This window comes from Cetorhinus maximus, chromosome 16 (genome assembly GCF_964194155.1).
Source record: "Cetorhinus maximus chromosome 16, sCetMax3.hap1.1, whole genome shotgun sequence".
NCBI lineage: Eukaryota > Metazoa > Chordata > Chondrichthyes > Lamniformes > Cetorhinidae > Cetorhinus > Cetorhinus maximus.
The window spans coordinates 45,919,208-45,937,582 of record NC_135894.1 but is presented as its reverse complement, the minus strand read 5'-3'; the positions used below and the strand labels follow the sequence as shown (position 1 = coordinate 45,937,582).

At 44.4% G+C, this 18,375-nt stretch overlaps 1 protein-coding gene across 1 annotated transcript in view; it reads right to left on the bottom strand.

Annotated features, from left to right (window-relative positions):
- LOC144691581 (uncharacterized) overlaps positions 1–18,375 on the bottom strand; it is a 63,730-nt gene that overhangs the window by 25,383 nt on the left and 19,972 nt on the right. The window contains exon 2 of the mRNA XM_078559794.1: positions 7,233–7,255. Coding sequence (XP_078415920.1) covers positions 7,233–7,255 — 23 coding nt within the window. The remainder of the gene's footprint in view (positions 1–7,232; positions 7,256–18,375) is intronic.

Below are 18,375 nucleotides of genomic sequence, written 5' to 3'. Positions count from 1 at the left end.
AACTGAATTAATAAAATGAGCTGCCCGTCCAACCTTAAGGCCTTCTCATTTTTCATGGAACCTCATCCACGGGCGGGATGAGGTTTCACGAAGTGTTTAAAAATTCAATAAAAAACTTTTTTTTAATTCCTTGACATGTCCCAGCTCATGTGACATGAGGGGACATGTCTTAAAAGTTTTTAATTTCTTTATTTAAATGTTTAAACCATAAACTAATCTGGGAGATTTCTGCGCTCTTTTGCGTGCATTCACGAAAGAACGCAGGCCCCGGCTCAGGGAATCCACCCCCCCCGCCCGCCCGCTCACACAGGGAGCGCACAGCGTTTCTGGCCGTGCTTCACGCTGGGCGGGCCTTAGTTGGCCCGGCCACGTAAAATGGCGGCGCAGACCCGATTGGGGGCGCCGATCGGGTTCGCGCCCGCTCCCGCCAACCCCCGCACAACCCCCCCAACAGGGGGAAAATTGTGCCCAAGGGGGTGACCCATTTATGATGGAGGTGATGAAGGATTTTTTCTCTCAGAGGGTCATTAACTCCCTACACCAGAGAGCATGGTGGCTGGGTCATTGAATATATTCTAGGCTGAGTTAGACAGATTTTTAACCTACAAGGGTGTCAAGGGTTATTGGGGACAGGCAGTGAAGTGGAGCTGAGGCTTTAATCAGATCAGTCAAGAGTTTATTGAATGGCAGAGCAGTTTCAAAGGGCCAAATGGCCTACTCCTGCTTCTATTCCTTATCTTTTTTGATGTTGTCGCCCAGGGGCAGCATGTAGATGACATACAGGAGTAGGCAAAGGATGATCCTTGGGGGACAGCAGAGTTATTGGTGTGAGAGCAGGAAGAGAAGCCATTGCAGATTATACTCTGGCTACGCATGTCAGGGCAGTCCACCCTGCTGGATGATGGAACTGAGGCATTAAAGGAGATAGTGTGGTCAGCAGTATCAAAGGCGCAGACAAGTTGAGAAGAATGAGGAGGGAAAGTTTATCTTGGTCACAATCACTTTGAATGTCACTTGTGACTTTGGTAAGAGTTATTTCAGTGCTAATTGGGATTTTCAATGCATTTTGAATGGAATGTTGCAATCCACTAGCAATTTTAATATATATTAGATGTTGTCACAATAGCCCTGGTAGTAATTATGAAACATTACTGCAAGCAAGGGAGCATTTTCCTGAATTATGATAAGGAGAAATTTCTATGCCATTGTAAACACAATACTAAGAATAATCTTTCCTAGAAAGTACAATTCCTGAATTCATTTCCTGCAGACTAGTTTTACTGATTTTTTTTCCATTGCACATAGCTTGTCCTGACAACCCTATCTCAAATTTCAAGAAATTGTTCCACGAAAATATCATGCGATTTTTTTTTTAGATTATTTAGATTAGATCAAGTTACACTCATTGGGCAGAATTTTTCCGTCGGCAAGTTGGGGGCGGGGCCCACTCCGACACGAAAATTATGCGAGATGATATCGGGGAGAACCCCTGACGTCATCCCGCCCCATTTAAATATTCAGGAAGACGGGGGGGGGGGGGGGAACAGTGCGATCAGCTGTCTGCCCGCCGACCTGTCAATGGCCAATTGAGGCCATTGACAGGGTAGTTAAATCAATTAAAGGCCCTGCCCTTCCAACCTTAAGGTTGGTGGGCAGGCCAGGAGCCCCAGCGGGCTTCTGAAAAAACATGAAACCTCATCAACCGCCGGTGGATGAGGTTTCATGTCGGTTTTAAAAAACTTTAATAAAGCTTCTGTGATATTTATTAACATGTCCCATCTCATGTGACATTGCCACATGAGGGGGACATGTTAATAATTTTTTTATTTTTCTATTTTTGAACTTTCAAAAACTGTCAGTGATCTCCCTAATGCAGCACTTAGTCTCAGGGAGATGCGCGCTCTTTCGTGCGCATGCGTGAAAGAGCGCACTCTGGCAGTTGGGGAATCCCCCCTGCACAGGAAGCGCATAGCGCTTCCCGTCGGGCGGTCTGCTGGATGGGCCTTAATTGGCCCGCCCACTTAAAATGGCGGTGGGGCCCATTTCAGCGGCAGCGATCGGCGGCCCGCCCGCCCATCAAGGGCAAAATTCTGCCCGTTATGTCCATTACTTTGATAGTGATTGCACTGTACATCTGAACTGGTACAATAATCTGCAGATTTTCAAGAAGGTATTTTCAAGAAGGTTGAAGGTAGAATTTTTGAGTTCTCCCATATGATGAGCAACATTAAAATTCCCTTTATTTGGTCAGAGGTTTGTGGGCAGCTAGAATCACAGAATCATAAAGTAGAATCTTCAGCTCGGCGAACAGAGGCGGGGCCCGCTTGCCAAGGCGCAAAACGACGCGCGGTGATGTCGGGCGTGCATCCCGACGTCACCGTGCGTCATTTAGATTTTCAGTTCGGCGCGCACACAGTCGAGTCGGCTGCACGCCCGCCAAACTGTCCAAGGCCTATTAAGGCCATTTAAAAAGCCAATAAAGCAATTAGCTGAGCTGCCCATCCAACTTTAAGGTTGGTGGGCAGGCGAAGAACCCAGGCGGCCTTCACATTTATCATGGAACCACATCCACAAGCGGGATAAAGTTTCATAAATGTTTTTAACGTGTTTGGAAAATTTTTAATACAATTAATGGACATGTCCCAGCTCATGTTGCAGTGTCACATGAAAGGACATGTCCCTAAATTTTTTTTTTACCTTTATTCAATGATTTATAAGTGAAAGTAACCTCCCTGAGGCACAGAGGAAGAGCACACTCCCCGACTCAAGCAATCCGACCACCCCCCACCCCACCCACACAGGGAGCACCCAGTGCTTCTGGGCGCACGTCACACTTGGCGGGCCTTAATTGGCCCGCCCACGTAAAATGTCAGCACCCAGCCAATCATAGGTGCCGATCGGCTGCCCGCCCACTCACACCTGCCCCTGCACAACCGCCCCGACGGGGAGAAAATCCTCCCCATAGAATGATACAGCACAGAAGAAGGCCAGTTCACTGTGCCCATGTTGGCTCTTTAGTAGAACTATCCAATTAATCCCACTTTCCTGGTTTTCACCATAGAACTGTAATTTTTTTTCTCTTCAAGTATTTATTCAATTCACTTTTGAACATTACCATTGAATCTGTTTCCACTAGCCGTTCAGACAATGCATTCCAGATCACAACAGCTCACAGTAAAAAAACTGTTTCCTTATGTCACCCCGATTTTTACGCCAGTTAAATCTGTCTCCTTTGATTACTGGCCCTTCTGCTACTGGATAAAGTTTCTCCATATTTATTCTATTGAAACCCTTCATGATTTTGAACAACTCTATAAAATCTCCCCTTAACCTCTCTGCTCTCAGGAGAACAACCCCCGCTTCTCTAGTCTATCCACATACGTGAAGTCACTCATCCCTGGCACTATTTGAGCAAATCTCTTCTGCTCTCTCTCTCCCTCTAAGGCCTTGACATCCTTCTGAAAGTGTTACGCCCTAATTTAACATAATATTCCAGCTGAGGCCTAACCACTATTTTATAAGGGTTTGCCATAACTTCTTGTTGTACTCTACACCTCTATTAGTTGGTTTCCATATAGTTTTTTAACAGCCTTCACAACTGGTCCTGCCACCTTCAAAGATTGTGTACATACACCTTTTGTTTTCTCTACTCTTGCTCCCCCTTTAAAATTCCATGACTTTCTTCTCTAATGGATGCAACCCTTCGGCATCCACTCGATGACCCAGATATGTAACTTCCTTTGCTTGGAAGGTGCACCTTTTTTTTTTGAATGAACGCCAGCCTCCAAAACTCTCTTCAGAACCTCTTTCAGGTTTGCCGCACGTTCTGCTTCTGTGGATCCTGTAATTAGGACATCATCCAGGTACAGTATAACTCGGGGAAGTCCTTGTAGTAAGTTTTCCATGGTTCTCTGGAAAATTGCACAGGCAGAAGACACACTGAAAGGTAGGCACGTATATTGGTACAGGGTCTTGTGCATGTTTATAGTGACATAGCTTCTTGAAGTCTTGTCAGCTCGAGCTGCTGATATGCATAACTCATGTCCAGTTTAGTATAGGATCTTCCTCCTGTGAGTTTTGCATACAGATCTTCAATCTTTGTGATTGGGTATCTGTCTAATTTCGCAGCCTTGTTTACCATTAATTTATAATCTCTGCAGATGTGAATGGTCTGGTCTGGTTTTAGCACAAGGGTGCTGCCCATTCTGAAAATTGGACTGGCTGTATTATTCCTAACCTCTCGAAGCAACATAATTCCACGTCTACCTTTTCTCAGATGGTAAGGCAGAGGTCTTGCCTTAAAAAACCAGGGTGTTGCTTCAGACTCCACGTATATTTTAGCTTGCAGACCTTTGATTTTCCCCAACTCATCTCGAAATACTCTGTAATACTTTTTCAGCAACTCTGTAATTCTTCCAGTCCTGATCTGAAAGATTTCTGACCAATTTAGTTTGATTTTCTTCAACTAATCATGGCCCAGAAGGCTTGGTCCTTCTCCAGTTACAACGATTATTGGCAGCTTTTTTAAAAATTCATTCACAGGATGTGGGCTTCACTGGCTGGGCCAGAATTTATTGCCCATTCCTAGTTGCCCTTGAGAAGGTGGTGGAGAGATGCCTTCTTGAACCGTTGCAGCTTATGTGGTGTAGGTACACCCACAGTACTGTTAGGAAGGGAATTCCAGGATTTTGGCCCAGCAACAGTGAAGGAACAGCAATGTATTTCCAAGTCAGGATGATGAGAGACTTGGAGGGGAGCTTCCAAGTGGTGGTGTTCCTATCTATCTGCTGCCCTTGTTCTTCTAGATGGTAGTGGTCGTGGGTTTGGAAGGTGCTGTCCAAGAAGCCTTGGTAAATTCTTGCAGTGCATCTTGTAGAAGGTACACACTGCTGCTACTGTGCGTCACTGGTGGAGGGAGTGAATGTTTGTGGACGGGGTTCCAATCAAGCGGGCTGCTTTGTCCTGGACGGTGTCAAGCTTCTTGAGTGTTGTGGGAGCTGCATTCATCCAGGCAAATGGGGATTATCTCATCACACTCCTGACTTGTGTCTTGTAGGGCACTAGAACATTACCCCCCACCCCCTTTCCCCAGACATTCCCCCCGTCTTTCCCGGACAGTCTCCCCACCCTTCCCCATAAGCCTGCCTCCCCAGTCCAGCCTTCGCTCCACCCTTGCACCCAACTCCCCCTCTTCCAGCCTTCACCTGCCTCCCTTGTCCAGCCTTGGTGCAGCATTTGCTAACGGCACTTGAGTAAAGTTATTTGAGGTTCCCAAGAAAGAGAAAGCAACACCTGTTGACCTCAAAGTCATGGAAGAGGTGAAGCTTGCCAGGTGCATGGCACTTATATACGTAAAACTGGACATTCTAGATTCTTGCTGGCGGGGAACTTAATTTGTAGACCAAACTTAATTCTGGCAGGGTGGTCTTTTAATGAGCATGCATGGGATACTAATGAATGCAAATGGACTTCCTGACATTGTTCGTCAGGAAGCACAAGCTGCCTTTAACCCGCTTTGAAAGTTGGGAGAACAAAATTCCAACAGTTTACTCTGCCGTCGAGAAACAGATTTTTTGCCTCCCGCCTAATTAAGTCCACCATGATTTCCACTGTTGGCGGGAGCAGAGAATTCCACCCATGGTCTCTGAAAATTTCCCCAACACCAACATTAGGCTGACTGGCACGTTGTACTGGATTTATCCCTCTCCCTTTTTTTAAACAGAGATGTAACATTGCAATTCTTCCGTCTTCTGTCACTACCCCCATGCTGAAGGGGGTTTGGAAGATTGTGGTCACAGCCTCTGCAATTTCCCCCTTACTTCATTCAGTTAACTGGGGTGCAGCCCATCTGGACTGGGTGACTTATCTACTTTGAGAAATGCTAACCTTTTAAGTTTCTCCCCTTGATCTTTTTTAAGGCATATTCAATAATGCCACCATCTCCTCCTTTACTGCTACATTGGCAGCTCCTCTTCTCTAGTGAAGACAGATGCAAAGTACTAATTTAGCACTTCAGCCATGTCTCCACACAAATCTCTCCTTTTTGGTCCCGAATCCATCCCACCCTTCCTTTAACTACCCATTTACCATTTATATATTTTTAAAAGACCTTTGGGTTCCTTTTCTTGTTAGCTGCTAATTTATCCTCAAACTGTCTCTTTGACCTTCTTATTTTAGATCTCTGCAGTTCCTGCATTCAGTGTGGTTCTCAACTATATCTTTAACCGCACAAGTATACACTTTATTTTTCTGTCTAATTGTAACCTTTATATTTCTAGTCATCCAGAGAGCTTCACCTTTAAATGCCCTTCCATTGTGGGAATGAGTCTTCTGTGTTACCAAATTATCTCCTCTTTGAAGGTCTGTCATTGTTCAATTCCCACTTTACCTACCAAGTTTTGATTCCAATCCAGCTAGGCCAGATTTATTTTGAACTCACCGAGTTCCTCTAAGTATTTTTACTCTTGATTGTAAGTTGTCCTTTTCCATAACAATTCTAAATCTAATGATACAATAATAATCATTGTTCCCCAATGCTCTCCCACTGAAACATGTTACATTTGCCCCACTTTATTCTCCAGAACTGGATCCATCACTGTTTCCTTCTTTCTTCGGCTGCATACACAATGATTAAGAAAGTTCCTACAATTTCCCAATTCATGCTTGCTGTGTGATCTGTATGGGGACTTCGGAAATCAACCTTTAAATCATTATTTTCTACACTTGCGTCCCCTTTTTACTTTAAGGTATAGGCTTATCTTATACTACAGTTTCATAGGAACTAGCAACCTTCCAGTCCCTTACTTTGATGGCCATTCTTCATCTGTGAGCCTCAACAATCAGAATGTAAGTAATTTATTTGACTGAAAAGAATCATAACCAAGCTTTACTGCCCTCACCAGCATTTTCCAGCAGAGTCTATTATTCAGGAGTTGGACCATAGTCAACTTTTTCTTCTCATTAACTAAATGATGTTTTAGGCCATTTTTACCACCCAAGCACTGAGATCAGCTAAACACAGACACAATCCAGATGTCTAACTTGTCACCTTCCTGGTCTGTACAGCTTAGTATTACATCTTTTGTGTTTATCCAGTGAGCTATTAGGAGAATTCAATGTGATTTAACATGGCAATATTTTTTTTTCTTCAATATAAATTGGTGTCATTCTTAGAAAACTATGGCACAGTATTTCTATGCTGTAATTCAACTGCCGTATTAAATCAAACTTACTCAATTCTTGGTTATCTTCCTTTCTGAAAAAAAGAAAAAAAGAATTAATATACCCTTGGTTATAAAAGATTAACTTTCATCTCAATCTTCTTGATCAAGGCACTATTTTAAACTTAACTTAAATTAACTACATTTGAAAGGCTGATTAAAAAAAAACTAAATGGTTCAGTATGTAGTTTTGGACCAACCACACAAACACTAATACTACTAACAACAACAACAATTTTAATTGTATAGCTTTTTAACATAGCAAGAGGAACCAAGGTACTTTCTGTGTGGGTATCAGAACAGAGCAAGCATAGAAGCTGGAGGGGAGGTGATCAAAAGTACAGTGGGAGTAACTGATTTTAAAGAGGCTTTTGGTGGTGGGGAAAGATGGAGCAAAATAGGAAGTTTTATGACGCAAGTTCCAAAGTGTGGAAGCTTGTTACCTGAAGGCTTTGCCACTGCTAGCGGATTGGTGAGAGGGGTAATGTGATGTGAGCAGAGTTGGAAGTGCAGAGGTATGTATGGAAATGTAGGAAGAGATTGTAAAGGCCAGAATGGGCAAAACATAGAAGCACTTGAAGCCAAAAATCAAGGTTTTGAAATTGATGAGCTGAGGGTGCAGAGGTACAGGGAAAAGGCAGGGCAATGGCACAAGGTCATAATGCTCATTGGAGAACCGGTGCAGGCACGATGGGCTGAATGGCCTCCTTCTGTGCCGTTAAAATTCTGTGATTCTGGGTCAAGGAGCCAATGGAAATCTTCAACGATTGGAAAGATAAACATGTGGAACTTTGTGTGGGTAGGAGGCAGGCTGAGGTGGAGTTTATGCAGGATAGAGCATTGGAGACCAGCGAGAAGGGTTTTCTAAAGGTAACATAGACATGAATGAGGGTTTCACTGGTTAGACAGATGAGCTAGCAGCATGGGTGGGGTTATTTTGATGATAGAAGTAGGCAGACTGCAAACTACTTGTGGGGTTTGAACTTCGGTATTCAGCTCAATGCTGAGCTGAGCTTCAAACTCCATAAGCAGTTTGTAGTCTACCTGCTTCCACCATCAAAACAACCCCACTCATGCCAGTAGCTCATCCCTCTACCCGCTGAAGCCTTCATTCATGCCCTTATCACCTTCCTTAATACCCTTCTCGCTGGTTTCCACTGAACTCCATGGAAAGGTCCTGCACCACTCACTCCTGAATCTAATGACTTCTGAGAGCTCCTCCAATGTCACAGATACAGTACATCCACTAACTCTGCAGTAGCAAAAGTAAGTCAAAAATACGTCATCTGAAAATCCCACACTAATGCCTTTAAATAGCACAAATGGGAGTCCTGTGTACAGCTCAACACATGCTCAGCTGTGCATATTCAAGAGAGGGTGTTAACAGAATCTGCGAGATCCAAAATGATGGTTGGATGCCAGTGTTAGAAGCTGTTTATCATTAGGATCTGCCTATTCGGCATGTTTCTGGTGCACCCACGCACAGCATGCCTCTGCTACCAAATTTATAAGCATAGTACACCACACCAGAAATAGATGGAAGCATTTTGGCTACCTTTTTTAGATGTCTGGGCTTTGGTAGTGCTGGTACCAGTGGCACTAAGGAGCCGAAAGTTGCGGCCATGTTCTCTTGCCTCTGCTCACCATAATTTTTCAACTCAGAGGCAGGGACGCTATCAGACATCAAAATTTGCATTTATATGTTGGAGTAACTGAGTCAAAGTTCACTGCTTTTTTTGTGTCAATTAATGCTATAATAAATTATAATTGTATAATTTAGAAGAAGCATATTGGGGATATATTTTCATCCTTTTCTAAAGTTGTATCAATGAAACCAAATTATTAGTCGTGTCCAATGCTGCTGGTTTGCCCTCACCATGGACAATGAATATTGTCAGTCAGGGCACACCTGCCAAGAACTTGATTGTCACATTTCGAAAGCAGTTAATGATTGTTCCACTCATAAAAATAGCAACCATACTAAATCCAGCTGTGAAAAGCGTAAATCCAATAGTTATCTAAATGATTAAATAAATGTTTACAAGCCCTGGTCAATGCCACCCCTGACATAACCTCATCATGAGCGAAAGTCAAGTTAATAAAGGGGAAGTGTTTATTGCAGAACCACCTCAAAATCCCCAAGCTTTGCAACAATAATTATCAGTTATTGACTTAATTATACTATAAATTGCAATTTGTAGTGCAGATTGCAGAAGCTGTTCAACCCTGAAGGGGAGGTGGAACCATCAACAGATAAACAAAGTTAATGGTAAAACACTTGCGGGAGTGTTTAGTAAAAGAGGCAAAAGTTGTAAAATTGAGCTTAAAACAATATAAACAGACATTCTTCAAAGCAGAGGCTGAGCATCAACTCGCAGACACTTCCTCCTACCTCCCCCTGGACCATGACCCCACCACTGAACATCAAGCCATTGTTTCCAGGACTGTCACTGACCTCATCTCCTCTGGAGATCTTCCTTCAACAGCTTCCAACCTCATAGTCTCCCAACCTCGGACGGCCCGCTTCTACCTCCTACCCAAAATCCACAAACAGGACTGTCCCGGCAGACCGATCGTGTCAGCCTGTTTCTGCCCCATGGAACTCATTTCTTGCTATCTTGACTCTATTCTATCTCCCCTTGTCCAGTCCCTTCCCACCTACATCCGTGATTCCTCTGACACCCTACATCATATCAACAATTTCCAGTTCCATGGCCCCAACTGCCGCCTCCTTCACCATGGATGTCCAATGCCTCTACACCTCCATCCCCCACCGGGATGGTCTGATGGCTCTCCGCTTCTTCCTCAAACAGAGGCCTGAACAATCCACCATCCATCTCTCTTCCGACTAGCTGAACTTGTTCTCACACTGAACAATTTCTCCTTAAACTCCTCTCACTTCCTCCAAATAAAAGGTGTGGCTATGGGTACCCACATGGGCCCCAGCTATACCTGTCTCTTTATGGGGTATGTGGAACATTCCTTGTTCCAGTCCTACTCCGGCCCCCTCCTACAACTCTTTCTCCTGTACATTGATGATTACTTCGGTGCTGCTTCATACTCTCGTCTGGACCTGGAAAAATGTATTAATTTTGCTTCCAATTTCCACCCCTCCATCATTTTCACATGGTCCATCTTTGACACTTCCCTTCCCTTCCTTGACCTCTCTGTCTCAATTTCTGGTGATAGACTGTCCACAAATATCCATTACAAGCCCACCGACTCCCACAGCCACCTCGACTACAGCTCCTCACACCCTGCTTCCTGTAAGGACTCCATCCCATTCTCTCAGTTCCTTCGCCTCCGTCGCATCTGTTCTGATGATGCCACTTTCAAAAACAGTTCCTCTGACATGTCCTCCTTCTTCCTTAACCGAGGTTTTCCACCCACGGTGGTTGACAGAGCCCTCAACTGTGTCCGGCCCATCTCCCACACATCCGCCCTCGCACCTTCTTCTCCCTCCCAGAAACATGATAGGGTCCCCCTTGTCCTCACTTATCACCCCACCAGCCTCCACATTCAAAGGATCATCCTCCGCCATTTCCGCCAACTCCAGCATGATGCCACCACCAAACACATCTTCCCTTCACCCCCCCGGCAGCATTCCACAGGGATCATTCCCTCCGGGACACCATGGTCCACTCCTCCATCACCCCCTACACCTCAACCCCTCCCACGGCACCTTCCCATGCAACCTGCAGAAGGTGCAACCCCTGCCCCTTTACTTCCCCTCTCCTCATCGTCCAAGGGCCTAAACACTCCTTTCAGGTGAAGCAGCATTTCACTTGCACTTCCCTCAATTTAGTCTACTGCATTCGTTGCTCCCAATGCGGTTTCCTCTACATTGGAGAGACCAAACGCAGACTGGGTGACCGCTTTGCAGAACACCTTCGGTCTGTCCGCAAGCATTATCCAGACCTCCCTGTCGCTTATCATTTCAACACTCCACCCTGCTCTCATGCCCACATGTCCGTCCTTGGCTTGCTGCATTGTTCCAGTGAAGCTCAACGCAAACTGGAGGAACATCACCTCATCTTCCGACTAGGCACTTTACAGCCTTCCGGACTCAATATTGAGTTCAACAATTTTAGATCATGGACTCTTTCTTCCATCCCCACCTCCTTTCCAATCCACACCCCCCTTTTTTTTCCAATAATTTATTTAGATTTTTCTTTTCCCACCTATTTCCATTATTTTTAAATGTATTTCATTGTTTTATCTCTACCTTTTAGCCTTTTTTGATTCCTTCACCCCACCCCCACTAGGGCTATCTGTACCTTGCTTGTCCTGCTTTCTACCCTTAATCAGCACATTCCTTAGATAATATCACCACCTTCAACACCTCTTTGTCATTTTGTCTGTGACATCTTTTAGTTATCTCCACCTATCACTGGCCCTCTAACCAGCTCTACTTGTCCCACCCCCCCCTTAAACCAGCTTATATTTCACCTTTCTTCTATTTTTACTTAGTTCTGTTGAAGGGTCATTTGGTCTCAAAACGTTAACTGTGCTCCTCTCCACAGATGCTGCCAGACCTGCTGAGTTTTTCCAGGTATTTTTGTTTTTGTTTTTGATTTCCAGCATCCTCAGTTTTTTGCTTTTATTCTTTGAAGCTATACTTGGCTTTGATGCCGAGTTAGAACTTTGGAAAAGCTTTACGTACACAAAAACCTGGAGCCATTATGTCTAGAACACTAGGATAAGAGGTTGATGTGTTTTTTTTAATATGCTAATTTTGTTGGTCGAAATGGTCTTAAGTGTTTTTGAAAGCTGTGTGAGAGACACACAAAGTATCTTTGGTTGACAATGCCAGAGTTTTTGAATTGCAGAGAAACTAGGAGACATGTTTAGTTTATATTCTTTAACTGACAAACTCTGTTTTTAATTCTGCAAGCAACAGTTTGTAAGAAGTCAGTAACTTAAAAGGCTTGAATTATTTAATTGTCCTTGGTTATAAAATGTGTGTGAGATCAGGAAAGAAGGCTGCTGTTATATTTACTGATAAAATTCTTGAAAGTATATGCAACATTCATGTGGAGTGGGAAATTACTGAATGGGTTTAAACATATGTTCATTGTCAAAGGAATCTCTATGATCATAGCTGGGTGCCTCATTAGGCAATTGTAGCTTACGGTGGATTTTGATCGGACGGTATGATCTTGTCAATGAAACATCCTGTCCACCTTGAAAAGAGGGTGTAAAGATTATAAAAATTGGTTCAATGCTTAAGTTGGGCAGCTTAGTCAGCTGCTAGAATGTACAAGCGGCAGGAGGTTGAGGACTCTCTGGGTGATTATATGTATGATTTCTTGTAATGTATTTGTGATTAGTGGCTTTTGTCAATGTGTATTGTAATGGAGTATTATATCATACTCTTCAAACCTAGTAAAGATACTTATGTTTAATTTGAGTTTTCAGTGTTGTCTCACTATTTCTTATAATTCTCATGTCCGAATAGTAGGGGTAGAAGATGATGTCTTATACTTATAGCTTACTCCAATTTTAAAGGAAAGTAAGTGACACTTTTCTTTAACGTAAAATAAGAACATAAGAAATAGGAGCAGGAGTAGGCCATTCGGCCTTCAAGGCTGCCCCGCCATTCAATAATATAATGGCTGATCTGTCCCAGGCCTCAACACCTCTTTCGTGCCAGATCTTCATAGCCCTCAACTCCCCGATATTTCAAAAATCGATCTACCTCCTCTTTAAATACTCTGTGATCTTGCCTCCACAACTCTCTGAGGTAAAGAATTCCAGACATTCACTACCCCCAGAGAAGAAATTCCTTTGCATCTCAGTTTTAAATGAGTGTCCCCTTATTCTGTAACTATGTCCCCTAGTTCGACATTCCCCTACTAGTGGAAACGGCTTCTCAACATTTACCCTGTCAAGCCCCCTCAGAATCTTGTACGTTTCAATAAGATCACCCGTCATTCTTCTAAATCCTAATGAATAAAGGCCTAACCTGTTTAGCCGTTCTTGATAAGTCAACCCCTTCATTCCAGGAATCAGCCTAGTGAATCTCTTTTGAACTGCCTCCAATGCCAGTATATCCTTTCTTAAATACGGGGACCAAAACTGAACACAGTGCTCCAGGTGTGGCCTCACCAACACCCTGTACAGTTGTAATAAGAGTTCCCTATTTATAAACTCCAACCCCCTAGCAAAACAGGTCAAAATTCCATTTGCTTCCTTAATTACTTGCTACACCTGCATGCTAACATTTTGTGTTTCATGCACAAGAACACCCAGATCCCTCTGTGCTGCACCTTTTTGGAGTCTCTCTCCATTTAAATAATAGTCTGCCTTTTGATTTTTCCTATCAAAGTGCATGACCTCACACTTTCCTACATTAAACTCCATCTGCAAAGTTTTTTGTCCACTCACTCAATCTGTCTATATCGCGTTGCAGAATCCTTTTGTCCTCATTACAACATGCTCTCCCACCTATTTTTGTATCATCAGCAAATTTAGATACATTACACTCTGTCCCCTCCACCAAGTCATTAATATAGATAGTAAATAATTGAGGCCCTAGGACTGATCCTTGTGGCACTCCACTAGTTACTTCTTTCCAATCTGAAAAAGATCCATTAATCCCGACTCCCTGCCTTCTGTGTGTTAACCAATCCTCAATCCATGCTAATACATTACCCCCATACCGTGAGCTCTTATCTTGTGCAATAACCTTTTTTGTGACATGTAATCGAATGCCTTCTGGAAATCCAAATACATTACATCTACCAGTTCCCTTTTATCAACTCTGCTTGTTATATCGTCAAAGAACTCTAGCAAATTTGTCAAACATGATTCCCCTTTCACAAAACCATGTTGACTCTGTTTGATTGCGTTAAGCTTTTTTAAATGTCCTGCTATTTCCTCCTTAATAATGGACTATAGCATTTTCCCAATGACAGATGTTAGGCTGACTGGCCTATAGTTTCCTGCTTTTTGTCTCCCTCCCTTTCCAATCCACTGGGACCCTCCCAGAATCCAGTGAGTTCTGGAATATTTCGACCAATACCTCCACTATATCTGCAGCCACTTCCTTTAAGTCCTGGTGACTTGTCCGCCTTTAGTCCCATTAGATTCTCAAATACTTTGTCCCTCGTGATAGAGACTGTTACAAGAACTTTCCTCCCATTAGCTCCTTGCTTATTTGATATCTTTGGAATGTTTATAGTGTCCTCCACCATGAAGACCAATGAAAAATATTGGTTCAAATTATCTGCCATTTCCCTGTTCCTCGTTATCAATTCTCCAGTCGCATCCTCCAAGGGTCCCACAGTCACTTTAGCTACTTTCTTTATTTTTATATACCTGTAGAAGCTCTTGCTGTTTGTTTTTAAATTTCTTGCCAATTTACTTTCCAAATCAATTTTCTCCCTCTTTATTAGCTTTTTAGTCATCCGCTGCTCGTTCCGAAAAAAATTCCCGATCCTCTGGCCTACCACTAGTTTTCGCCGCTTTGTATGCCTTAGCTTTTGATAGGATACTCTCCTTGACCGCATTTGTTAACCACAGATGATTCAACCTTCTCATCGAGTCCTTCTTTTTGACTGGGATAAATTTTTGCTGAGCGTTATGAAATACCTGCTTAAATGTCTGCCATAGCTCATCCACTGACCTTCCCCTTAATCTATTTTCCCAGCCCGCTTTAGACAACTCTTTCTTCATACATCTGTAATTGCCCTTATTTAAGTTGCGGACAGTGATTTGAGATTCGAGTTGCTCCCCCTGAAACTGAATTTGAAATTCTACCACGTTGCGATCGCTAACCCCTAGAGGATCCTCAACTACAAGAACTCTTCTTAATTCTACCTCAGTACACATTACTAGATTTAAAATAGCCTGCTCCCAGATAGGCTCTGCAACGTATTGCACTAAGAAACAATCCCTGATGCACTGTACAAATTTGTCTTCCATGTTACCCCTGTCAATCTGATTTGTCCAGTCAATATGCAGATTAAAATCACCCAGGACAATTGTGGCGCCCTTCTTACACGCCTCTATTATTTCACAATTTATCCTTTGTCCTACAGTGAGACAACTCTTCGGGGGCCTATACATGACTTCCACCCGTGACTTCTTCCCCTTGCTATTCCTTATTTCCACCCAAACTGATTCTACATCACAAACTATTGCACCTATACCACCACTCACCATCACACTGATACCTTCCTTTATTAACAAAGCTACCTCACCTCCTTTTCCTTTTTGCCTATTTCTCCAGAACGTCAAATACAGTTCAATATTGAGTTCCCAGTCTTGGTTACCCTGCAACCACATCTCTGTAATAGCTATCAAGTCATGTTAATTTATTTCTATTTGTGCCACCAACTCATTGGCTCATCTATCTTGTTACAAATGCAGCGTGCATTCTGATAAAAAGCCTTAAGCTTTGACTTTTTACCATTATTACTCATTCTGATTCTAATTTCTGCTGCACTCTTCTGCTTATATTTTTTGCCCCTTCCTGTCATGCTTTGATTATCGTTCACCCTGCACCTCTGCTTTCTCATTTATTTTTAGTTTTCTAAAATTCCCTTCAATTGAACCCTCCCCCCCAACTAATTAGTTTAAATCCCTATCTACAACCCTAGGTATACGATTCACCAGGGCACTGGTCCCAGCATGGTTCAAGTGGAGCCCGTCCCAATGGAACAGCTCTCTCCTTCCCCAGTACTGGTGCCAGGGCCCCATGAATCATAACCCATTTCTCCCACACCTGCTGCAACAGAAGACATGGCCCTGAAAGGCAAAAAGACTGCAGCCCCCAGGTTCAATGATGCATCCCTCGAGTGCCTTTTGGATGCAGTGGAGGCCCGCCATGACTTCCTCTGCCCCCGCTCTGGCTGCAGAATGGGCAGCAACATCACTAATCTGGCTTAGGAAGCGATGACAGTGGTGGTCAGCGCCAACGGTCTGTAAAAAAGGACAGCCACCTGGTGTCGCAAGAGGATGAATGATCTCCTCCGTTCTGCTAGGGTAGGTCACTCTTCTCAGCTCTCAACTCTCACACTTACAAATCCATCACACATCCACAGGGATCTCACACCTCAAGTGACAACACCACTAACTCTCACACACAACCTCACACCTCTATCAGGCTCATATCCTCGCGAGCTCACGTCTTCACCCTGTCCATGGCTCCGCTCACCACAGACATTCCATGCAGAGTCATGTGACCTACTGATACTCTCTCCATCTGTTTTCATGCTCACATCAACAGGGAGAGGTCCCAGATTGGGGGTGAAGTGGCCCACATTAGGCCCCTCACTCACTTTCAGGAGTGTGTCATTGTGCTGACTGGTGAGGGCAGGGACCATGCCTGCAGCAATGGTGATGTCAACGGCGAACACCCACACTGCACTACATCATCCCTCTCTCAACGCAACTGTGAGAGCTCTCTCTGCTGCTTTTGACTCTGCTGCCAGGCACTGCTTATCTCTAACACAAAAACAAAAATAAAAATACCTGGAAAATATCAGCAGGTCTGACAGCATCTGACTGCTTATCTCTACTTTGATTCACAGGAAGCTCTGTCAAGCAATCAGCACCCTCAGCCAGCCTGTTCCTTAGCTCTATTCCCATCTTCACCTCCAGCCAAGGGAACACCTCCTCCATAGAAGAGCTGGAAATAAGCAGCCTGGAAGACCTGTCACAGTGTTTACCCACACCCTGCACCAGCGCAGAGACACACACCTCGGTGGGACCTAGATCTAGAGCAGGCTCCAGTTCACAATTTGGTTGGCATCGCATGGACACACGACCACAGCAGGAGGAGGCAGGTTCAGCCAAGCTCCCCGGCACTTGGAGGACTGCTGGGGAACAGGCATCTTTCAGGTCCGAGTCAGATGATGAACCTCTAGGTTAGGCCTTCAAACTCATCCTGGAGAGACAGCAGAAGGCGGAGGAACATCACGCAGAGCTGTTGGAGGCACTCAACAAAGTGGCAAGTGAGTCAGGGGAGTGCGTCTGCCTGCTCCCTGATGAAGTGATGCCTACATGTGCGCATTTGGAGGTCTCATGGGGAGGATGGCGGATGCCATGGAGACCCTGGTCCAGCAGAATGTGGAGATGCGCGCAGACCTGCACTCCATCGCAGGAGCCATGGATGAGTTCCTGGAGTGGAATTGGGAGAGGGAAACAGAGCATCTCAATGTCCCTCCAGGTACTCCTTCCGCTCAACTTGCCAGGCCAGGACCCTCGGGCACCTGAAGAGAGGAGGAGCATCAGCTGGACACCCCTGAGCCATCCACTCAGGAATCTCAGAGGCTGTCCCCTTTGCCTGTGAGCCCCTCAACCTCGTCTTTTGTCACCGCAGAGGGAGCAGCTGGCCCACGAGTGATTCTGGAGGAAAAAATGTATGTTTGGCAGGGCCTTTCGGAGCCTCGTGCAAGCACTCTCCCATGCTCGTGGATCCTTCCCGTATTACACTCATCCCAAAGTCCTGAGTATTTTCAATGCTGTCTGCTGGGGTTCACTTTCAGTTGTCCATCTGAGCTGACCTGCATCTCTGCCCACCCACTGATCACACTCTCATGCAACACCTGATCTCGCTCACCATGACACACATTTCACTTTTGATTTGGACAGCATGGTGCTATTGCGGGGTGGGTGGGGATGAGCCCAGTGGGCTGGCCTTATAATGATATGCTGATGTATTACAATGAGGTTCCCAATGTCCAATGGCGGGGAATGTAAGCCGCCATCGACTGACTGAGCGGACGATCGCAAACTAGTTTCATCGTGAAACCGATTTTCAGCCTTATCACTAAATTGTCCGCTCACGCCACTGAACACGCCCGATGTCAGCAGGCACGGAAAATTCCACCCAGAACATTAGTTGGAGTGTTGAGATCAAAAAGGGCACAACTGGGATCAACTCAATGTTACAGACTAATTGATGTCACAATCTGCCTATTCTGCATACTTCTAGCTCTTGCTCTCGGTGCCCATGCTAATGACCTGCCCAAAGTGGAGCCTGCCACATGTAGGATCGAAATCCCCTCCAACTGGGAAATTTATGGAGATATAAATTTTTAAAAGAGGTAAGCTGGAGTCAGCAGTACAGGGCTGGGCAACAAGGGATTAATTTGGGCATTTAGTGAAAACACAGTGACTCATCAAAAGGGTTTGAACATTGACTGAC